At 34.5% G+C, this 25,627-nt stretch overlaps 2 protein-coding genes across 3 annotated transcripts; one reads left to right on the top strand and one right to left on the bottom strand.

Annotated features, from left to right (window-relative positions):
* Positions 1-2,103: 2,103 nt before the first annotated feature.
* Positions 2,104-2,565, bottom strand: LOC110690335 (protein FAR1-RELATED SEQUENCE 5-like). Its single transcript, XM_021867161.1, has one exon. The coding sequence runs from the start codon at positions 2,563-2,565 to the stop codon at positions 2,104-2,106; it is 462 nt and encodes a 153-aa protein (XP_021722853.1).
* A 4,842-nt stretch (positions 2,566-7,407) lies between these two features.
* On the top strand, positions 7,408-24,081 carry LOC110690284 (protein Iojap, chloroplastic-like). 2 transcript variants are annotated; one of them, XM_021867107.1, is made up of 5 exons: positions 7,408-7,694; positions 15,243-15,321; positions 16,513-16,651; positions 16,789-16,877; positions 23,571-24,081. In XM_021867107.1, the coding sequence occupies exons 1-5, from the start codon at positions 7,509-7,511 to the stop codon at positions 23,690-23,692; spliced, it is 615 nt and encodes a 204-aa protein (XP_021722799.1). In that variant the 5' UTR covers positions 7,408-7,508; the 3' UTR covers positions 23,693-24,081. The 2 variants fall into 2 exon arrangements, with proteins under 2 accessions (XP_021722799.1, XP_021722798.1); XM_021867106.1 differs by having other exon boundaries at positions 7,410-7,694; positions 15,195-15,321.
* Positions 24,082-25,627: the final 1,546 nt, after the last annotated feature.

The raw sequence follows: 25,627 nt of genomic DNA, 5'->3' as shown, positions 1-25,627 counted from the left end.
TAAATTATATGCTCATGAGCATCATTTGAATGTTATACTACATATATTTTCGCTCAAATATTGATAGATGCTTATTCGAATTTGATAGATAAATGTTCATTTGGATATGTGTATATTATTCACACATATGTTAATGTATGTTCATTCACATGTCTAAAAATGTTCAAAACTAAATTACATATTGCTCATTCATCATAAACCTTTGATGGTTCTATTTTAAAATATGATTCTATTTTAAAATATGTTCAAAAATAAATCACATATTGTCACTTACATTATTTGTGATGTATATATGCTCATGTTATTTGTGATAATTTGTTCATTTATATAAAACAGAATGTACATTTTTGTTTTGCAAATTGAACATTTATTAAATTTGTAATATCAATATAATGTTTATGCATATATATTGATTTACAAACACAATATATATTGTAGTTATGTTCTATATAGAGTGAAACACACGTTGCAATAATTTAGAGATGAAAACTATGAGCCTAAATTTATAAGGAGATAATGCCATCAATTATATTGAAAGATAAAAATGAACAACATAGTAATATGTAGGAATCATATTTTGATAAAAGCATGTTGAACCACAAATAAGTTAATTTGACATATAACATAATGTTCATTTTCATAATAATGAATACACACATTGACATTGTAATTTGTTTGACTTACAGATACACCAAATCAAGAAGCTGAGAATATAATACATTGCTCAACTGATGCTATTTGGATTAAACAGAAGCTAGAGGCAATACAAAAGGAGCAAGAAGATTTATGGAAGCTTATACTACTACAAATATTATTCTTTCGGTTATTTGATCATTTATGGATTTCTAAATGATCAAGTACATTAATATTCATATATTTTTTTAATTCATTAGTGCTTGTTATATACATATACATATCAAGAAATTAACGAAATGCAATAAAATGTTCATTATCAAGAAGTTATATGTTCAATTACGTAACAGTTATAACGAAATACAATAAAATGTTCGTAACCAAAAAGGCAAATGTTCAGTGTCAAAACAAAACATGTTCAGTTACATATCACTTATCAGAAAAAAAAAACACTAAGCTGGAACAAATATATGTTGTTTCAATCCAAATTCTTACTTATTATTATTTGCCAACCTATTCGCTACATTAGTGTAAAAATGAAAAAGCTAACAACCTATCATACTTAGAAGAAATATGTTGATTAGCTACCACGTTGAACACTTTGAACATCTCTTGGAACACTTGAAGGAACTTGAAAATTTCTTGGAACACTTGGACGTAATTGAACCTTTTTTCTTGGCACACTTAAAGAAACTTGGACATCACTTGGAGCACTTGAATGAACTTGGCCTTTTCTTGGAGCACACACTTGCACAATACTAAATTCTTTCTTAAAAGCATATTCATTGTACCTGCCATAAATTTCTTGTTCAGAATTAAAATATGTAAAAAGTAACTCTGATTTAGTTGCTTCTTCATACAAAATTTCATCACTAGCACCCGCTGCATAAGTTTTAAAAATGAACATAATCAATGACAAATATGTACAAATACAAAACAGTACATATATAAATGATCATTTAGCATTATCAATTTGATCAAAATAATAAAATAAAATAAAGTACTAAATATTTAAAATATAATTAAAACATCTATAACAGAACATTAGTTTGAATCATAATGATCATTTAGAATTATGAAATTGATCAAAATTGTAAAACTACTAAAAAAAATCATATTAAAATTAATAATAATTAAAATACTTTTTCCAAAAATGTTTAAATTCAGCAGGGGTTTCACAATACTTAAGCAAATAACCAAACAAATCTGTAAATCCGTCTAAAGCTCTCAAAGCCCCAATATGCTTCTTTGAATTTTGCTCAATGTGCCAAACACAAAGACGATGATGCACACTTGGAGGAAATACATTCCGAATACCGGCTGCAATTGCTTGAGCTTGATCAGACATAATTGTGATAGGACTTTTGTTTCCCATAGATTTCAAAAATGTATCAAAAAGCCACACAAAAGATTCAATTCGCTCATTGAAAATAAAACCCATACCAAACATAAGGTTATTAGCATGATGATTCATACCAACAAATTAAACGGAGCACAAATCATTCCATATTTATTTGTCCTATACGTGGTATCAAAAACCAGCAAATCTCCAAAGTACTCATAATCTCTCTTCATCCGACCATCACGCCAAAAAAAGTTAACTAAACACCCATCCTCATCTTGTTCAAAGTCATAGTAAAATTCAGCTTCATCAAGTTGTCTTTTAGCAAAGTATTTGATCAATTGATGACTGTCACAACCATCAAGTAAAGATCGTTTTTCAGCAGATAAAGCGTTATAGGAATCCGATCCCGTAAATCCTAAATTAGGAGACCCACCAACATCCTTCTTCATTGCCCTCAACGCTGCAGAAATTTTAGCTCCACTACACCTTAATGTAGACATGAATTGCAAATTTTCTTTAGAAACACTTCTTTGAGACCTTAACAAATGTCTCTTTTCAAGAGGAATCATATGATGATTATGTTTCATGTAATGCTTTGTACATGTCCATCAACCTAAACGATCAATCTTAAACTGAATAAAAGCCAAACAACCAGTTCTTATATCAAGTCTCTCATAAGCCCTTTTATTCTTTGCCTTCTTATCCTTCCAACCTTCATTTCAACAAACAAATCTTTTCATCTTTAAAGAGCCATCATTTCGAGATTTACTTTTATCAATTCTAATACCAAAACCATGCTTAAAAGCATATTCATTATAAGTATCATAAGCTTCTTGTTCAGAATTAATATCTTTATAAAGTAACTCTGATTTAGTTGCTTCTTCAAATAGAATTTCATCACTAGTACCCACTGCATAAGTTTTTCAAAATGAACATAATGAATAACAGAAATGTACAAATACAAAACAGAACATATGCAAATGATCATTTAGCATTTTCAATGTGATCCAAATATTTAAATAATATAAAGCTCTAAATATTATTATAACTGATAATGATCATTTATAATTATACAAATGTTCAAAATAATAAAACAACAGAAACATAACATAGAGTAATAAATGATAATTCACAGTAGCGCAAAACATAAACTAATAACTAATAAAAATAACATACATAATAATGAAATGATAATTTACAGTAATCAAAATCAAAATTCACAAATATAACTAAATCAGAAACTAAATCAAACAATTATACAACAAATAAAACTAAAATAGCATTCAAAATTAGAGTAGTCAAAATCGAGCTAAAACAGAGACTAAATTAATCTAAAACAAAAACAATTTAATAAAACAAATCACATTCATAATACAACTAAAACAAAAGCAAAATTACTCTAAACAACTCAAATTGATCATAATCAAACAAATCACATACATTAAACAACAAAAACAGAAGCAAAATTAATCGAAACAACTCAAATTGATCATAATAAAAAAAATCACATACATTAAACAACTAAAATAGAAGCAAAATTAATCGAAACAATTCAAATTGATCATAATCAAACAAATTAAATTCAAAAAACAACTAAAACAGAATCAAAAGTGATAAAAAAAACTTACATTGATCAACAAATGAATTGAACAATCCAGTAGAAGACGGAAAAACAGCTTCACAATCACGATCAAACTGAGAAATCGAAGAATGCTGAATTTCATAATCACGATCAACATCTACAATCACGAATTCATCCATAATTGATAGGAAAACAACGATCTAGAGAGAGAAAATGAACAAAAAGGAATGAAAAATACAAAAATTAGGTTTAAAATGAATTATATAGGTGGCTTGAACAATAAGTAAGGAAAAGAAGAAAGAGGAAAAAAAATGCAGAAATGATCAAAACGACGTAGCTAAAGAGGGGGAGTAGACAGCAATAGCTAAAGGAGGTTGTAGGTAAAAATTTTCATTTTGTATATTGTTTGTTAAACTTGGACTCCTTCATAATTAAGCTCTTATTCACCGAACCAAATTCCTTTAACCCGGTCTTGAGCTTTAAATATTCGGTCATAAAATACAATCCGACTCCAATATCTTTGTAGTGGATCAATAAGCTCGGGAATTGTCATAAATCTGTAAATTCCTACAAAATAAAACCAACTCTACAAAAACACTAGAAAACGTATATTAGTAATAAAAATAGCCCCGTAGAGCTCAAATAAGCACAAATATGACCGTGGGACGGGGAATAAAATATATATAAAATAGACTTATCAGCCACATTTTCTAGAAATAACATAGCTCGAAACTTCCTACAATTAAAATACAATACTATAATTAATCCACTATTCTCACAAATTTCTAGCAACTATAATACTATTTATATCATCCTAATCAACCCCTTTTAATGACAATAAAGCCATAAAACTTTTTCTTTAATTGACGCTTTAAATCCTTTTTAAAAGACTTTATTTTCATGACTTAAATAAAATTCCAGCATACTTATTTAGTATAAAACATCACTTTTCTAGGAAATCATATATAAATCATTAACACCTTTCTCTGTTTTATGGGTAATCAAACCATAACTCAATAATTAAAAAGTAGTGTGTGTAAATAAATTCCAGCATTAAATTGACGGCTTTAAACTCATCAAAAACATGATTAGACCATGAATTAATCAATAACAACAATCTAGCCTCAATCCCTAACCAATTATACAAAATCCCCAATTTCTATAGTTTATAATTTAGGGTTTTTGGTTAAATAAAAATATGAAATTTATATTAATAAATTAGCAACATCAAAATCCCAAAATCAATACCAAAACAAAATAAAAATCATGTCTTTAAAACATTAAACCAATAGAATTAATTTTAGGATTAAAAGAATTTTTTTATACACACAAACCGAAAAAGAGGAGGAGGAGAGAGTGTGTGTCGGCGTTGTTGCTACTGCCTCCGATGGTGGTAATGGCGCCGGTGTGCTGGCCGCGCAAAAGGAAGGAGAAGGAGATATAGAGTGGCGTGGGATTTGGGGGGGAAAAGAAGAAAAGGAAAATAAAAATAAAGGAAAGAGAAGAAAGAGAAAATAAAGAGAAATCTTTTGAATTTTGTGAAATCTGACAATTATGATCTTGTGTGGAAAAATCTTGAGGTTTTAAAGTATTTATACTCTCCTTTTAAAAATAAAAATCATATTTACCCCCTTTGGGCCAACTTAAATTTCCAATAAGTTGGTTCACTCATTTAAATAGGATTGACCCAATTAAAAAATACTTTTATTGCCTCAATCCATGATCCATTATATTTATGTATATATATAAAATAAATGAGCTAATTAATCTATATATCTAAATATAATAAAAATATTGAGTATTACACATGAATCTGATATTCGACGCCCATGACATAGGTGTCCCAAAACTCATTTATCTTTTTGCGCATGTTTCTCAAAGTTTCAGTGGAGATATGGGTAAAGTAAGGGGTGAACCCTTATTGTGCAGAGGAAGAAGTATCCCCTTGTTCTCTTTCAACAGAGGCGGCCTCCTCCTCAAAATCAAAGGAGGACTTAGAACTCTCTTGCTCTTCATGGGCCACAGGCGGCTTTGTTTCAGCATTAGAGCCGCCTGAGGCAGTGTGCGACTGAGGTCACTATTGCTCAGAGCAGGACGCACTATTGTCAGGACCATCATCTGACTCGTTCAAGATGGAGTCATCGAGCGTACTTGGAGTGCTGGGTGGATGGTCATAAACTTTATCCTTGGCACCCTAATAGTGATGTCATCCTTGTCATCATTTACGGGGCCTTAGGTCGTCCTCTTAATCCTGGCCATAGTGTCCTACACAAATACAGAGACGACCGGACTCGGGGATGTTTGCAGAGGGGAACCCAAGTGGGGGAAGGCGACACTCCTAATCCTAGATTCAGCCGTCCCCGGTGGCCGGCTGACAGATACTCTAGGTCATGCGGGCTGTGCGTGTTTGTGAAACCATTTTGTAAACAAGGAATAACAAACACAGACGATAATTGAAGAACAAAAGAAAGAGAAAAGATAGGTGGTTGCCTTGTATTGAAGGTGCTGTTGGAAGTGCTTGGGTTATATGTGATGCAAGCGAATTGAACTCAAGCGGCAATAATCAATTCTCTCAAAAGTCAAAGATTCCCTCTCAAATTTTTTTTGTGAATACTCAAAAATGAGGGGGTGAAAGCAAATTTATAGAAGGTAAAACTAGGGGTCCAAAACCCTAAATTTACTCCATAAAATAAATAGTTTAAACACCATTTACCCTTGCATGAGTGACACTTGTCACAATGTCACGTGGAGAGCCACGCCACCCATGTGAGGAGCAAATGATTTGGAGATTTTTTACCCATACCATATGGCCAAATAGGAGCGTGACTCGTGTCACCTGATAAGGAGTTCAAATGGTCCACTTTGGACTTGATACGTGGCATGCAAATATTACTCATGGAATGACGGCTTTCAGTGCCTAATTCCCAAGAAAGCCGTAAAACGACATAGCCCACCAAATCTAGGTCAGAATGACCTAGGAAGAGGCACATTTCCCAATGACCCTATAAATAGAGAGATTTATCCCATTTGGGGGGCATGTTCATTTATTACATACAATAAACTCTCTCGAAAATAGAGAAAAAACCTGATTTCGGAATCCAAGAAGATCCACTTTCACTTTCTGCAGTTTTTACGGTACTCCATACGCTATCTAACTTGATCGTTAGAGGCAAAACTCCGAACACCCGGAGCTTCCGTTGTTTTGCAGGTACATCCGCGCGGGGAATCAACCTTGGTGACGTAACTCTCTCGAGGGACATAAAAAAACCCCATAACATCGTTTATTAAAAGGGTTGAAATCCCGGCCTTGACCTAAACCTAACTCGCTTATTAAATAGGTTATTCGGGTAACCTTTTATCCACTCATGCTATTAATTATAGAAGACTTTAAAGTGAAAAAGTAATAAAATTTGTCCACCCAAACCAAAATTTTCTCAACTAAAAGTTACTAATATATGCATACTACTAAATTATGTAGTTAGGAGGGTTAGTAAGATTGTCATTCAAAAAAAATTCAATTATGTTGACTAATTTAACATACAAGTCAAGCGTGTTGAATTTAGGTTAACAGGTTTATGTTCAACCCGTTATTATAATCAGGTTATGCGTATCGATTTCGGGTTGAAAATTTCAACCCAAACCTAACCCGTTTAATTATGTGTCGGGTTCGTGTCAACCCAATTACTTAAACGGGTTAAGAATTTTTGACCCAAATCCGCTTATTTCGTGTAGTGTTCATGTCAGATTATCGTTTCTTGTCAGTTTTTGACAGCTTTAAAGCCGAGCGCTTCATGAGCAGGCTTGGCTCATTAACCCCTAGTCCCTATACTCCTTACAAAAAAAAAAAAAAAAAAAAAAATTTAAAGATAATGCTAATATATATGGGTCATCTTGTTTCAAATTGAATGGGGCAAATACACAGTTTGAAGCTACGTCAAGTTTGCACTCATGGCGCACAACCAGCTTAATATCTTTATCCCCTCCTTTGCAATTAATGCCGGAACCCTGATTTCTTCCCCTTTAACTCAATTGGGTTTTCGGAGAATTAGGCATTCCTTTGACGAGTATAATCAATCAATGCAAACTCAAAATTTCAAGCTATCTTCCGTGGTTTCTTGCAGAGCAATTGGCTCAGTAAGCCTCTTTCTCTCTCTTAAACCCAGATTAATCTAGTTTGCCTGCCTTCTATTTGAGTATTTATATATAATTTTATAACATTAATTTGTCATATGAAAATTTCTGGTTTAGGATATGAAGAAAGTGAAAATAGCAAATGGGTTTCTTCAGAATTGAGAATTGAAGAAAAGGGTTTCATTGTTTTTGAAAAGTTAACATTTTGTATATGCAGGGTAGCTTAGGTAGCTTAGGTTGTTTGCTTATTTTTGGGAAAGTTTATAAGTGCTCAATGATTTCAGAGCCTTACTCCGTATTATATATTCTAGAATGTGACCATACTTGTAGTTCTAGTTGTTAGTGATTTTAATAGAGATTTTTCGCTTCGACAATTACACCATTTTTACATTGGAAGCTTTAGTGTATTATTAGACTATTAGAGGGAGAAGGAGGAAGTAAATTGGGTCATTCTCCCTTCTCACTTCTCTTTCCTTTTGCATACGAGTGAATAGTAAAGGAGCCTGTCTCGAACACTTGACTGCTTCTGCTTAGCGGTTCTGTTGCAGCATAATTTAGAGCATAAATCGAAGAACTTTGTTGGAAGGACACTTGACACATCAATAAGTTCAATTTAGGCCCAGAAATCTTGTAATATTTTCTTTTTCATTTTTTTTTTTATTTTTTGACAGCTAGTACAAAGGGATTAATCCCCAAAACCTGAAACATTAATAGTTAAACAATGAAAAAACGGGAGCAGAGATTCAATATTCTGTAACCAGTTCCTGTAGTCCTGCATCCCTATTTTCCTTCCTTGCATCCATCCTGCAACTCGAGAGTCTTGACAGTACACCTGCAAATGCCAAATACGGTTGCCAAGAGCTGCTTTCATTCCTTTGTAAATAGCACAGAGCATGCTAGCAGTACCATTTCCTTGCTGCACCAAATCTTCTCCCTGCAATGGAGTGAGGTCATCTGTCTTCACTCTTCTGTCTTCTTGAGCCTTTTCCCCTTTGCACAATCAATCTTGTCATAGTGTATCCACCTGCTCCCCCAACTATAGTCAGATTCCCTGCTACCTGTTCCCTTTTCCTACTAGAATCACCAAAGCCTGCGGTACCTGCTATCAGGTTCATTTTCTTGATCACAGTCCTCCCTATGTGCTGTGACCTGTCTGTCACTTTGGCTGGCTTGAAAGCTTCCTGTAAGCCAGAGCTGCTTTGCTTTCCATCTTCTTAATCGTGCCCCAAGGGCTGATCTTTGAATTATTGAAGATCACAACATTCCTTGCTTCCCAAATGCTTTCCGGCCCAGCTAGAAATAGTTGATAGCTACCTTCCAAGCTCTTATCTTTTCTTCCCAGGATTCTTTGCCAGTTACTAATCCAGTCTGCAATTGGAATATTATCTTAGAAAGCTACATTCATACCAAGGTTGCAACCTTTCCACACGTGACTTGCAAAAGTACAATCTCTAAATAGGTGCTCTAAGGTTTCAAGCTGAAAATTATTTTGCTTTTCCTTATCCCAGCAGAGAGGACATTGGTGATTAACACCCAATCCCCTTTTTTTCCTTTCACTACCAATAGGCAAAGCTCCATGCAAAATCTTCCATATGAACCTTTTTTGCTTAAGAGTGCCAGTAAATCTCCAAAACTTCTTCCACTTGTAGTTGCTAGCATCACTAGTAGATTGACTATTGTGAGTGCTATTCCTAGCATCATAAACAAACCTGTACCCACTTTTGGCTATATAAGTGCCAATGTTATTACCTTTCCAAAAGATTAAGTCATCACCACCCATTTCCATTTTTGGTATTTCCTTAATCTTCTCAATGGTATCATCAGCAAACCACATCCTACACTTATCCAAATCCCACTCCCCATTTTCTTTTTTGAGGTATCCAACTTTCTCAGTTGTGAGAATATCTTGATTCTTCCATACTAGTGTCAAGCCCTTAACCCAGGGATGGTGAAGTTTAGCATAGCACCCATCTCCTATAGACCATGCACACCCTTGTTTAAGAATTTGTAATCCCCACTTCATGCCATTCCAGCCCTAAGAACCAACTTTCCTTTTTTCCCATGTTTCCTCAAATAAACTTTCCCTGTTAATTCCATACTTATTGCCATGAAACTTGCTGATCAAAAGCTCGGGTTCCTGAATGATACGCCACCCTTGTTTTGCTAGGATGGCTTGGTTAAAAAACCGAGCATCCAAAATACCCAAACCTCCTTTTTCTTTGACTTGAGTTAAAAGAGACCATTTCTTCCGGCTACACACCTTGCCTATCTTATTTCCAAGCCACCAGAATTACTATGCTGTTAATTCTCTTTAGTATATTTAAAGGACATTTAAAGACAGGCAAGACATAGGTTCCCAAGCTTGATAGAACAGACTTTATCAAGGTAAGTCTGCCAGCACGGGAGAGAAAAAGAGAGTTCCATGCATTTAATCTAGACTTTACTCTGTCAACTAGTGTACCAAAAATATGTTGCTTAGAAGTTCCAAAATCAGCGGGAATTCCTAAATAAATTCCAAATTTGTTGCTACTCTTAATTCCCAATAACTCACTGAAATTCATGGAATCACACTCTTCAATACTAGGACTGGAGAGAAGAACAGATTTATCTCGGTTTATAATTTGACCAGAGGCTTTGCAATAAGTATCTAGCACTCTACTTAGTGATTGCACACAACTCTCCTTACCTTGGACAAAGAAAACAGAGTCATATGCAAAAAAGAGATGACTGATTTTAGACAAACTCTCCATACAAAGAATGAATAGATAGGGTGACAGAGGGTCCCCTTGTCTTAGCCCACATTTAGGATAAAATCTTTCCCCAGGAGAACCATTGACAATTATGGAAAAACTGGTTGAGCTCACACAGTTCTTGATAGTTTTGATCATCAATTCAGGTAATCCAAATTTAAACAGGACTTTCTCAAGGAAGTCCCACTTGATCCTATCATAGGCCCTGTTCATGTCGGTTTTGATAGCAAGTTTTCCTTTAACCCCCTTCTTAGATCTTCTAATGTTCTCAAGCAATTCATGTGCAATCAGAATGTTATCTGATATGACCTTACCAGGTATGAAGGCATTTTGAATTGCCTAACTAAATCATTGTTCACCTTCCTCAATCTATTAGTAATGCATTTCGAGATAATTTTATAGGTGACATTATACAAACCAATTGGCCTAAGCTTATCCATAGACTCCGGATTATCACATTTTGGAATCAATGCTATATTTGTGCAATTTAATTCTCTCAATAAATTACCTGACTTGAGAGCCGACTGAACAGCTTCAACCACTTCATTTTGGATCCAGCTCCAGTTCTTCTGATAAAAGTCCGCCGGAATCCCACCGGGCCCAGGAGCTTTCCCGGTTGCATAGCAAAGAGAGCATTTTTTATCTCCCTTCTCGAGTAAGGCCGAGAAAGAAAGTCTCTCTGATCCTCAAAGAGTTTCTTAGTTATACCTTTGATTCCTTGTTCAATTTCTGCAACTCGCGCTGTGATATCGGTACCCTCATTACCTCCGTATATACCTTTGAAAAAATCCTCCGCTATCTTCGCAATTTCCTCTTCTGCAGTCATCCAATCCCCATTCACGTCTCGAATTGCTTCCAGCTTGTTTTGCGCTTTCCTCCCTTTGACATGATTGAAGAAAAATCTTGAGCGTGTATCCCCCGCGCAATTCCAGTTCATCTTTGCTCCCTGCCTCCAATATAGCCAGATTAGTCGAGTATTCTTCTAATTTTTTGCTAATTTCCCTGAAATCTTCATCCTTCCCCTCATTCTCCATAATTAATTGCGCTTCTAGGAGATCCTTCTCAAATTTGTCCCAATTTCCATTCCACTCTTCTCTTTTATCAAGTGTCCATTTTTTAATTTCCAATTTTGCTCTCTGAGCTCTTCTCACCAATTTGAACATTGGGGAACCCTTTTGATGTGAATTCCACCCTCTTTGTGCTGCTTCAATACAGTCGTTGTAGCTCAGACTCCACTGTTCTAACTTATAATTTCTCTTATTGTTCCTTTTTGTTTGATGCATTTTAAGAAAGATAGGGGCATGGTCGGAAATCTGAATTGGTTTGTGAGTAATATGTGCGTGTGGAAACTTATTGAGCCACATTGGGTTTGCATTACCTTTATCTAATCTTTTCATCACTAGGTCATCCCCCTCCCTCCCATTTGACCAAGTGAATTTTGGCCCCTCATAAATTATGTCGTGTAAGTTGTTACCATCTTTCCACTCATTAAAAAGATTTGCACCACGAACGCTAGTTGCTTTCCCTCCGGATTTATCAAGAAGTGAGTCAACTTGATTAAAATCCCCTACTAACGTAATTGGTAAATTTAGAGTTGGGTTTGTCCAAAGGTTGAGACAATCCCAAACGTCTCCTCTTAGTGAGGTACTAGGTTCGCCATACACCAAAACCAATCTCCATTTTCCATTGATATGATCATTAACATCTACTACAAGGAAATTGTTACAAGCAAAAACTACATCAAACAAGGCTTTAACTTTCTAACCTAACCACAAACCACCACTAAGACCTCTAGGGCCGACTCCTTTAAAATAGTTAAAACCTAAACTTCTTAAATGATTAAAGACTAAATCCGAATTAGCTTTAGTTTCCGAGAGAAAAATAAAATCCGGATCAAAAGACCCAACAAGTCTTTTCAAAATAGGAATTATCGGGGTTGTTGGGTTTTTAATTCCCCGACAATTCCAAATAAGCCCAATCACTACGCTCGAGGTGGTTGAATTGGGTCAACCACCGCAAGCCCATTTCCTGCGAAAGTCATAGTAATGTTAGATTCAAAAGCATAGGCTAAGTCCAGCCCAATACTGGCTCTAGATGATGTCGATGGCCCTTCACCATCATTATCCCCACCACTGTTGATGTTTTTTCCTTTTTTCTTTTTCCCTGCCATAAGTGAGTCAGCATCATCCTCCTCCTCTTTTATAAATTGAATTGAAACTAGGTCAAGATTCGAAATTGCCTTTCGTTTCAATGGGCAATTTTCCTGTTTGAATCTCCTCTTATTTTTCCCTTTCCTGAATCTTCTGTTTTGCACTCTCCTTCCCCTTCTGTCTTTTTCGCCCCACCTAGTAAAGATGATGGCGCTATCTGACAATGTTTCTGATGGCTTTACTACCTCTACTTCACTGCTTCCCCCAATTTCAACAGCCAATTGTTCGATCCTTGGTTGAGCTCTTGCTTGCTCAACCGCAAGCGCTTCCACATTGTTTTGTTCCATCAAATCTTCCTCCTCAAGTTCAATCTGCTGTTCTCCTTCCCACGGGCTCATTGTGTCTTCGGGAATTTGCCCAATCGGATAAGCAGTTGCATCCTCATCACCCTGGTAATCCATCGGGTCTTGAATCGGAGAGTCTGGTTCTCTTATTTCCACACCCCTCGGAAGGTTCTGAGTATCAAATTCAATGAAGAAACGTTGATTGTATCCCGCACTATCTACTCTTCTTCCTGCGATTTCATCATTTAATTCGACTCTTAATTGAATTGCTGAACTCATTAGTAAGTCGAATCTGAGGTTTTCAATATCCATTCCATACCTAGGCACAAATCCTTGCATTCCCCTGTTCCCAACAATTTCAGCGTTTTCACTCTAAATCGGAGCCGCCGCTGCTGCCGTCCCGTAAGGGTCCCACCAGTGTCTGGCTCTGCAACACCGGCATGACCCTCAACATGCATGGTTCCTGCAGGTGCCATATTTCCCAGATTAATCCCCTGTCCATCCGTTTCCATATCCACCCCTGATTGTTGCTGACCATTTTGCGATGAAGCACCATTTTGATTCATCACAAGGCCTCTAAAGGGAACTCCCCCACCATTAAACCTCTCTCCAGGTCTAATAGTTCTATCTCCACTCTGAATTCCAAGATCAAAATCCACCATAATGTCCGAAGCTCTGAAATTTGGTGATGGTGGTTGAGTTGGGTCATCACCAAATTGCTCCCTTGGTGTTATTGTGCGTTCGGACGACAGTGTGGCTCTCATATCCAAATTGAACATTGAGAATCCTTCATCAGTTTCAAGGGTAGGAATACCCCTTGATTGATACTGCATCATTGCATGACTAATATCTTGAAGGATAAGGTCCTCGTGCCTCCTACACCGTGAGAATTTATGCCCAATTCTACCACACCTAACACAATATTTAAATAAGTTCTCATACCTCAGTTGAATCCAAATAACCGCGTCATCATCTAGCTTGACAAGCACTTGGTTCGAAGTCAACTTGGTACGGCATTCCCAGATCTCTCCAACAGTTTGACAAGCACTTCAATTCTAAGTAATCGTTCCTTAACGCACCATGGTGCAAACACCATTAACGCACCATCGAAGCACGCTTTTGTTTTGTGCAACAAGTCCCGTTTGTCTTCATCATTCGAGCACTTGAACACATATAAATCATTCATTTTAAAAAGGTCAATGTAGCCCCTTGTTCTCCATCTCTGATTAATAAAATCACGAATAGCAGCAGGACTCAATGTGCGATAGTCCATAAGGTAACCATACACACACTTTTGCCAGAATGCCCTGCTGCCATTAACTCTGTAAGGCTCGAGCTCAGCTATTGATATTACGAGTGTAAAAGGTTCTTTCAGTCATGGTGAAAAGAAAATAACGTAAGATTAATCAAGCATAGAAGAGAGAGTAATTAAAGAAGAAGAATTGGTTGTGGAGTGGTTGTGTGAAGGAGTGTGCTTTTTATACTAGCCACCATGCCAAGGAGGCGTTTCAAATTCTGTCTCGTAGAAGGCAACACTGGCATGCAGATTAGTCTTGATCCGAGTGTATTACCGCCGTAATTAATTTGCTACTTTAGAAGCCCCAAACGTCTAAAACAAACCATTTCTGTTAAGAAAGATTCACACCGTTGCTCAGATAGGAAGAGAATAAGAGGAGAGAGTGAGTAACGGCGTGATACAAAGCTAACAGAATTAAAATTGATGAGAATCCGTTAGCAAAAGGAATGATTGCTAGAGGATAAAGTGATTGGTCTTTTGGAAGGGCTCCAATTGAGAGCGCCAAGTGGCAGCCCAGGGATTAGAAGTAGGCCGGTAATAAGCCGTAGGCACAATTTACCCAAAAAACTAAATGATGATTATGGGGTGGGTTTCAAGGGGAAAAGTTTGGATAACCACCGAAACGAAACCCCTTAAGGGGTACTATATTTCTAGAGTGAGATGCTCTCTATTTCTAGAGAGAGAAATACATTTTTTCTTCCTTAAACTCCCTTGTAATATTTTCATAAAAGGGAAATAACAAAGGTTCTGTATCTTATATTGTGCGGGTTCAAATTTTGTTACCTAAAGGATTCTCTATTTGCTATTGTCTAATTGATAATTTTGAGGCTTGGAAATAAGTTGCTCGAATTTGTTGTTGTTGTTTTTGTTAATTTTTTAATTTCTTAAATTGAGTTGTACTGCTAATTTTACTGATAAATGAGAGAGGTTTCTGGGCATGATAAATGGGAAAAACTTTGTAGGATATAAATGAAGACACTGATGATATGTTTGATGATCTCTTTGAAAAGCATGGAAAAGTGGTATTCAGGAGTAAAGACCAGAAGACCTCTGGTGCAGAAATTGATGATGATGCTGAGAGTTTAACATGTAAGTACAATCCATGATTGTTACATGTTAATGCTAGGCATCTTGCATTTATCTATTAATCATCTAGTCATCTATAATGACTGTTATTATATGAATACAATTAGATCTCGGTGGTATTGTTACAACTTACACTGTTACCTCAAATGCCCCTCTGATATTTACAGGAAAAGCTCCTTGATTTACCATAATCTTACCAATATTGTTATATGACTTTACCTATACTTTGACATTCCAGGATGGATGAATCTTATACTGGATATTTAAATTATAAATGCCATAAATCTATAAAAAAGGATTTCACTCCCCTAGAACTGTCTCATTTTAAGCTCTCAAAAAGGAAGTACAATCTGAGTCTTTACTGTGTTTATCCCCCTGCAGATTATGGTGGTAGCCTTTCAAACTATAAAGTGTATAGGATAAGGCACACTTGTTTCGTGAATTACAACACCTGAAACAACCTTTATATATCGATTTCTTCATGGATGTCAACCTTCTTAAATTTGTTTTCTAGACTCAATTTCCGGGAAACTGATTTATCAGTGTTTGTGCAAGTGTATGTTTAGGTTTTAACTTTTTTTTTTGTAGGGGATAATGCATCTTGTGCAAGTGTAAGATAAGCTCAATGATTTGTAAACTCTCATCGTTGTAAAATAGTTCATGCGTCAAACATACAATTTAAAGGTTGAGAAGTGGCGGACAGCTTTGTTGTTCATCATGTGGATGATATAGGTTTAGAATAATAGGAAATATTAAGAGCATCTGGACAAGGTTCTTGTTTCTAGCTTCTCGTTATGCTCATGTTCTTTGGGTCTTCTTTGGCATATCTTGTGAGATGTAAAATGTGATTGCATTTCCCTTTTCTTCCTCCATGTTGAACCTCTGGTCATCCCTCTGTTAATGAACATTTCTCAAATATGATCAGCCCATTTTATGACCCTCTAATACGCTATTGAAATCTGATCTCATTTTGCATTTTATAAAATGCATTTGATGTGTTCTGTGTTTCCTGGCGGCTTTGCTGAATATCTAGATGTCGTATCATTCAGCAGATTAGTTGCTTTCATCATTAACCTGCATACCTAATAATGCTCTGAATTACTGTTGGGTTCTTGGCAAGTTATTCTTGAAACAAAATTGCATCATATGAGCTGGCATGAATCACTGCAAATTTACACTTATGAATCAGTGCAGTTGCTGTGGCGATGGCCAAGGTTGCAAATGAGGTAAAGGCTGCGGATATAAAAGTTTTATTTGTAAAACCTCTTGTATACTGGACTCGGTTTTTCATAATTGCAACGGCATTTTCTCGTCCTCAAATCGATGCAATCAGGTATGCACATGGCTCTATACTGCACGGATTCTGCTATTTAGATTTCAGTGAGGCTCAACATTTTCCTTTTTTTTTTCAAATAGATTCAATTGTTCACTGTCTAGAAAATATGATGCCTATTACCTTTTTGTTTATAGGACAAAAATGGCAGATCTTGCTGAAGAGAAGTTTGGGAAAATTCCGAATGGAGACTTAAAACCAAACTCTTGGACACTATTAGATTTTGGTAAGTTTTTTTTTTTTTTTTTTTTTTTTTTTTTTTTTTTTGGGGGGGGGGGGGGGTCTAGTGTACCACTATAAAATTTGCTGCAACCATCATATCATGAAGCTTTGTCTGAGAGACTATCCAGTCCAATTAATGAGCCGTATGATGTATATTCACTATATTGTCACCTTGAATTGGACTTGATATTTTGATGGCTTGCCTTATGGCACGTATTGATTATCATTAAATTCTGTCATTTATATGCATATGTTATCAATATATCCATGTTGAATTGGTGTTTTGGGATCATGCTGTATACTTTCTTCCACCTGGTTCGTATCACATCACAATTTACTTGTCAACTTTAAATCTCAGTACAAGGACTTGTCACCCCTGTTCTCTTCACATGATTTTTGTTGACTGAAATTGTTTTTTTTTAATTAATTTTTTTTATTACTTGTTAGGATATAGTGCTAACTGTGCATAATATAATATATAATAAAAAGAAAAAAATAAAAAATATATATTTTATTATTTTTGACATGATATATATTCTTATGATTTTACAATGATTTTATAGCAATAATAATCACATAAACACCGTTAATAGTTTACTTAAAGTTTGAATGATTATTAAAGTTAAATCAATAAGTAATATAGTAATAACTAAAAATAGCTTGTTAATTAGAGAGAATGAAGGAAGATCTTTCATTTTTAACACTCCTCCTTGAAGAGCTTCCTTTGAATGCCAAGTTTCCTCAATCGGTCGAAACTTGATTTTGGAAGTGCTTTTGTAAATATGTCAGCAATTTGTTCTTCAATAGTACAATGAACAAGGCCGATCTTTCCTGCACTTTCAACTTCACAGGCAAAGTGATATTTTATTTTTATATGTTTAGTCTTTTGATGTAGTACTGAATTCTTAGCTATAGCAATAGCAGATTTACTATCACAAAATATTTTTGTGGGTTGTTTTTGAACTTCACCCATTTCTGCTAAGATTCTTCTTAACCAAATTGCTTGATTTGATTCTGCACATACTGCAATATACTCGGCTTCTGCAATTGATTGAGCCACAATCTTGCTTTTGACTTAGCCAAGAAAATACACCATTTCGAAGTGAAAACACATATCCTGATGTGCTTTTCGTATCATCTATAGATTCAGCCCAATCACTGTGTGAATATCCAATTAGTTCAGAATTTTTACTGGGCTTGTACCATATTCCATAATCTGAGGTTCCTTTTAGATAACGAAGAACTCTCTTGATTGCTTGTGTGTGTATCTGGCTAGGTTTTTGCATAAACCTTGCCAACATGCTTACCGCATACATCATATCAAGTCTTGTAGCTGTAAGATATAACAAACTTCCTATTATGCTTCTATATTGTTTAAGATCAGCATCTTCAGAATCGTCTTCCTTGCTTAACTTCTCATTTTGAGCTAAAGGAGTAGACACCGGTTTGCAATTTTCCATTTTAAACTTTCTTAAGATGTTTTCAGCATATTTCTTTTGACTTATAAAAATCTCTTCTTTGGTTTGTTTCATCTCCAATTCTCCATACCAAGAAAATAATTCATTAGACCAAGATCAGTCATTTCAAATTGCTTCTTCAAATCTTGCTTAAATGCTTCTATCATTGTTGGATTATTTCCATTAATGATTAGATCATCCACATAAAGTGATAAGATTATGACACTAGTCCCATCCTTTTTTATGTATAATGTTGCTTCATTAGGACTCCTCTTGATCCTTGTTGAATAAAGTAACCATCAATTCGACTATATTAAGCGCATGGAGCTTGCTTAAGTCCATATAAAGCTTTCTTTAGCTTCAATACTTTATCTTCCTTTCCTTTCACTACAAACCTTGTAGGTTGTTTGATATAGATTTCTTCTTCAAGAAAGCTATTTAAAAAGGCAGACTTAACATCAAAATGATAAATTTTCCATTTTCGTTGTGCGGCTAGAGCAAGAATTACTCTAACTGTATCTTGTCTTGACAGCAGAGCAAATGTCTCATTATAATCGATTCCAAATTGTTGTGAATATCCTTTTACTACCAGTCTGGCTTTGTGCTTTTGAATCAAACCATCTGGATTAAGTTTTGTCTTGAATATCTATTTGAAACCAATGACATCTTTGTTAGGTGGCTTGTCTTGCAATTCCCATGTTTGGTTTTTCTCAATCATGCGAATTTCTTCTTCCACATCAGCTGTCCATTCTCCATATTGAGAGGCTTGCTCATAGTTTACGCATGACAACAAAGTTCACATTATTCCAAATCAAAGATCCGGAATTCTTTCAGTACTATCATATATGTCTGAAATTCTTCGAGTTCTTCTCTGTAGAACTATCATAGTCGTGTCTATCAGATTCATTTGTAATATTATCAGTCTCCTACGGATGTTGACCTGTTCGTTCACCTGGAGTTGATATTGGAGGTGTTGGATGCTCTTGATGAAATGTTGGTGTCGTAACCTACCTTCTGTCAATATCATTTTGCTCCCAATTCCATGATGCATTTTCATCAAAAACTACATCTCTACTAACTTGAACTTTATGAGTATATGGATTATGTATCCTATATCCTTTAGATTGAGAGCTATAGCCAAGGAAAATTCCTTTTTCAGCTTTATCATCAAGTTTAGGATGTTTTTGTTTAGGTACATGGGTATAACATACACATCCAAACACTTTTAAATGACTTACAGATTGTTTATTTCCCGTCCATTCTTCAATTGGTGTTCGACCTTCTATTGCTTTTGTTGAGAGTCGATTTTGAAGATATACGGTAGTATAAACTCCTTTTGCCCAGAATTTGTTAGGCATTCCCTTGTCCTCGAGCATTGATCTTGTCATCTCCATTACAGTTCTATTCTTTCTTTCACTTGCACTATTTTGTTGCGGTGTATATGAAATAATAAGTTGATGATGTACCTTCCTCATCACAAAATTTGTTGAACTCTAATGAGGTAAATTCTTTCCCATTGTTGCTTCTAAGATCCATTATTTGTGATGAACATTCTTTCTTGGACATAATTCTTAAATTTATTGAATATTTTGAAAACTTCATAATGATCTTTCATGAAGTATACCCATGTCATTCGAGTAAAATCATCAATGAATAAGATGAAATATTTGCTATCATCGAGAGAAAGAGTTTTCATTGGACCGCATACATCTGTATGTCTGTAGGTACAAGTTCCAATTTCTTAATTTCTCTTCTTGCCACCCTTTGGAAACGGTTGCCTTCTCATTTTTCCTAATTGACAACCATTGCATACACTAATTATATTTGAGATAATAGGTATACCTTTCACCATATTTTTCTGCGAAAGAAGTTTTAGATTTTAGAAATTACTAAATGCTTGTGCCATAGCAATGTAACTTCATCTCCTTTAGCTTGCATTACCTTTTCTTTTCCTGCATACTGCCAATTTAAAGGAAACATTTTTGTTGCATTTTAATATTTGCAACTTGATTTCTTTGTGGATTAAATATTAAACATGATTCATCCTTAAAGTGAACGGAATATCCATTCCGAATCATCTCCTGAGGAACACTAAGCAAATTCTGATTTAAACTAGGGACATAAAGAACATCATTAATCAACTTTGTGCCTAGTTTTGTTTCAACAGCAATAGTACTTTTACCTTCAGATTTCACCATTGCTCCATTACCCATTTTGATAGGGATTCTAACAGATGGATCAATGTTGGTGAAATATCAGACCGCTTGGTCGTATGATTTGTGCATCCACTATCTATAAGCCAATCATCTCTTTTATTGTTATTATTTTGATTAGCATAGAAAAGGTATCCTTCTTCATCATCTATTGTCTCTGAAACACTTGCTTGTTTTTTAAACCTACATATTTTTTCAATATGACCAAATTTCTTGTAGTAGCTACATTGGGGTCTTCCCTTATGCCAACAATTCTTTTCTTCATGATTTGTATTTTTGCAAATTTTGCAAGGAGATAATTTACCTTTTCGATCTCTCTCCTTATTGTTGTATGAATTATTTTGCTTGAAATTTCCTCTTGAATTTTGAGGTTTTAAAGAGGAAGAAGAGGGTCTGTGTCTTGATCGAAAAGCTCCTTCTAGACCATCTATAGATCCCTAATAATCATTCTTTGTTTATGAATTTGTAGAGAACCAAGAAAGTCCACAAGGGATAATCTAGTGAGATCTTTTACTTCTTCAATTATTTGAGCGAATGTATTGTACCTTTTTGATAAGGTTATTAACATTTTCAGCACCACTCGTTGATCCTTTATACTTTCACCCAGGGCTTTTAATTGAGTAACGAGCTCTATTACTCTAGAATAATATTCTTTTATACTTTCATCTTTTCCCATTTTTAAATGATCAAACTCAAGTTGAAGCGATTGTAATTTGACAACCTTTCATTTTCTCTGTTCCTTGAAATTCATTTTTCAAGGAATCCCATCCTTGTTTTGCTGAGGTAGCATTCATTATTCGAGGAAATATCGAGTATGTGGTAGCAAGATGAATTTTGGCTAATGCTTCTGCATCTTTCTTTTGCCAATCAATTTTTCCTGAAGCCAATTGTCCTTTTAGTTTGTTGTGTTGTCGGTATGCCGTTTTCAACGACTTCCCAAATGCCAAAGGCACGTAAAACAACCTTCATCCGAATGCTCCTATATTCGTAATTATCACCATTGAATATTGGATTAACTTGTTGATTTGTGCTTGAAAATGCCATCTTTCTATTTTTTTTAACGTAATATTTTTTTAATGAAATATTTTTAACTTTGCAGAAATCGTGTTAGAGTCTTCTTAATTGTAGTAGCTCTAATACCACTGTTAGAATATAGTGCTAATTGTGCATAATATAATATATAATAAAAAGTAAAAAATAAAAAATATATATTTTATTATTGCCGATATGATATATATAATTACCGTTAATAGTTTACTTAAAATTTGAATGATTATTAAAGTGAAATCAATATTAATATAGTAATAACTAAAAATAGCTTGTTAATTATACAGAATGAAGGAAGATCTTTCATTTTTAACATTACTAAACTTAATTATTTCTTATTGAAATCAAATTAATTTTGCCGAACATAAATTTTTTTATTGAAATTATTCCTAAAACTAAGTAACTTTTTCACTAAGTTATTTTTATTATTTCATAATTAATTTTTTAAAGTTACTTATTTTAACAGAACTTAACTTCTTTTTTTTGAAATGAAATTATTTTTGCTAAACTAAACTTAATTTTTCTATAATGAAGTTAAATTATTCTTTCACAAGAAAAATGAACTTAAATTATGTTTACAAATATTATTTGAATAAGGTGCAGTATACATTATTTTTACCAAATATTACTTACATAAGGTGAAGAGAACAGGACTTTAGAGTGTATTGGTTCCAAGATCAGGTAAAAGATTGGCCTAATGACTTCCACGCTTTAACCAAGTATGTATAAGCTACAGTTGAAGAGTAAAATTTGTATCTGATACCCAAAATAAATTATTGTGTTCATTTGCTGAATGAAAAACCCTTTGATTTAATTTTATATGAGCATGCAAAATGTAAATGTAACCGTTATACTTCTTCACAATGTCACCTCAGGGTTTTGCATTGAGATTTGTTAAAAGCATTATCTTTCAAAAGAATTTCTTAGGTTTGTAGAGTGGTAAATGAATTGAGAAAGAATTAACTTAGAAGAGGATAACCTATGTTTACTATTTCCTGGGAGACCATGTTCTTCCTATGATAACTAGACTACTTACCTTTTAAGGAAGAAGCGTAGCCTATCATATTACAATCAAAACTCAATGGTCGACATTTCTATTTAAATTTGTCCGGAAATAATACTTCCTCTGTTTTATAAATTTGCAACACTTGACTTTCACGTGGGCCACTACTAACAACATTTTAAATAATAAGATATTACATTCGATACATCTTTTAAAAACCAATTGGTTAGAGTTATTATATGATGTGCAAAACTCGAAGTGTTGCAGTTCTAATGAAACAGGGACAGTACATCATTCTCTGAATTCATTATGCAAAGCTACAAATTCATGTGTTATCTTTAATAACAAAGACAAACCTGGTGGCATGGCCGCATGGCAGAAATGCATATGTTGCATAAAAAAGATCTTAGTAACCACAGTTTTCACATCTTTCTCTGAATTCATTATTTGAAGCTTCAATTTTCTGTGTTATTTTAAATAACAAAGACAACCTGGTTGCATGGGTGCATGTCAGAAATGTATATTTTACATAAAAAAGGGATGTATATAACCACACAGTTTTTTAGCAGAGATCCCTCATGTAATGACTAATGTAGCCTATTGTTGAAGGAACGGAGGGAGTATGAGTTTTCTCCTGTCTTTGTGACATTTGGATTTCGTTGAGTGATAAAAATTCTTGCATCTGAGTACTCCTGAACTTCCCTGAACCGGCAATGTGGGTCTCTCCACATGTTTTCTTCCATCCCAAGGCATACTAAATTGAATTTGGACCTCTACATAGGTCCTGCTATCATTGCCGATTCTGGTGGTAAATTACCCCTTAGCTTTTCCATGCCAAAGATTGACAAGTTTTAGATGGAGTGCCTGGCATTAAGTATGGATGATATTTTTTTTGTAAACTAACTGTTGTAAGTTTGGATGATACATTTTTGTAGAATTAAATGCCACCAACTAAATTTTGCTCATCTGTGACACAGGAGATGTGGTCGTCCATATTTTTCTTCCCCCACAGAGGGAATTCTACAATTTAGAAGAATTCTACGGCAATGCCAAATCCATTGAGTTACCATTTGAGGATGAAAAGCCATTTCTCCGGTAAAAAAAATCTGCTTAATTAATGGCAACATACGAGGAGCTTTCAGGTTAGCCTGACAGAAGAAAATTCTGAACCATTTTGTGGCCTCCAACCCTGTTCATGGAGTTTGAGTCTTTTGACTGTGTTTGCATCAAGCAATGATATATGCTTAGTATGAGCTCGGTTTCATTTTTGATATGTGAGCTGGTATTGTATGCTGGAGGTGAAGTAAACTAATGTGCAATTATCAATGTTGGCAGATTGAGTGTTGTTTAATTTAAGGCCTATAGTTAAGGCATGTAGGTTATAAAATTAAGGCCTTTAGCATATCAGCGAAGGCATTGTTAGTTGATAAAAGTAGATTCATCGCTATTATAATTTTTTTATTTAATTTAATTTTATTTATTTAATTTTATCTTATTATTATTATTATTTATTTTTTTTATATTTTTATTTTATCTTTAGAAAGGATTTGGGAACAAAGATATCTCCATTCCAGTTATTAGCTTAAGCAGAGATTGACAAATACTTCAGCAGAAATTAAATGCAATATGTGACTTTGCATGGTGTATGAGACATCTTAAACTATTAAAATCTTTCATTATGCATTCAATAAATATATGCAAAATTTTATATGCTTGAAGATGTTCATTGAATCAATCTAATGATAAAATTTATATATGTACTCTCACCATTTTCTTTAGTTGCATCACTTTCATAAAATGAAAACTTCAAATCAGTTGCATCACTTTCCTTTTTAGTTAAGTAACTCTTTTATTTCTCTCCTCCCACATGAGTCCATTTTTTTTTTATTCTATGTATATCTTTATCTCTAAAAATTGTTAAAAGTTTGCAATTTGTAAAGTGATGCAACTAAAACGATACGGATGAAGTATATAAGTTAAGAAAGATATTTTCTTAAAAAAAAAAAAAGTCTTATCTTGGTCTCACTAGCTAATAGCAAGCGTAAGAAAGGGTTGAATCCAAGAGAGGCGTTGAATCAACCGCCGAGATACTACCGTTTAAATAAGCTAAATGAAGTCAATATTGGGTTGGTTTTATGTAACATGTACTAGTTCAAATCAACTAAGACTAAGGGGAGATTAACTATATTTAGAGGATTCTAGGGCTCGGGAATTACCACTCAACTTCATCACAAATCACAAATAGCATGTAGCAAACAATGGTAAATTAAGGGGATAATATAGGGGAAGTCATCTAAATCACCCAACTACTCTCTCAAGCTAGAGGGATTACTTGAATCATGAATACAACCTACTCTCGTGGTTACAAAGCACAAAACAAGTATTAAAGCATAATCACGATGACAAAAACATGCCCTTGACTGGAAATTCCTATTCTCATGGCATTTCAAGTCAATTAAGCATAAGGGAGCTAACTCAAGTTCATCTCGATCCTTTGTTGAGAAAGCTTGGATAATAGTTCTAGCAATGGCCATATACAAAAACTAAGCAATTAAACCACTTAAGCTCAACTAATCAACACCCAACAATTACCAAATCAACACATGCAACAAGCAATTAGTGCCTACATCGAGGGTTTTACCCAAACCCTAGAAAATTAGACTACTCACAATCCATGGAGATTAAAGCAATTAAGGTTTTCAAGCTACTCATGAACAAGATTCAAACTAAAGATTAAGCTAATTAACAATCTAAGCATACAAGAATTAAGCAAAGTTATTAACAATCAAAGCAATTAAAATGGAAGAGAGGAGTAAGAAAAGTTACTATAAGCTTCAACTTTGAATAACAATGGTGGAACTTGTCTTCTACAATGATTGAGATTTAAATTTCCAAGCTAATAATTAAAATCTTATTAATGATTTGAGAATATTTGTGTTTCTAAGAATACAAACTAAGAGAAAGCTCTAAAAATTTGGATACCGTACAAAATGAGCCAAGGGGAGTATTTATAAGACCCCCAAATAAAAAAGAC

The sequence above is a fragment of the Chenopodium quinoa genome, unplaced genomic scaffold, assembly GCF_001683475.1.
Source record: "Chenopodium quinoa cultivar QQ74 unplaced genomic scaffold, ASM168347v1, whole genome shotgun sequence".
Lineage (NCBI taxonomy): Eukaryota > Viridiplantae > Streptophyta > Magnoliopsida > Caryophyllales > Amaranthaceae > Chenopodium > Chenopodium quinoa.
This window is presented reverse-complemented; position numbering and strand designations above follow the sequence as displayed.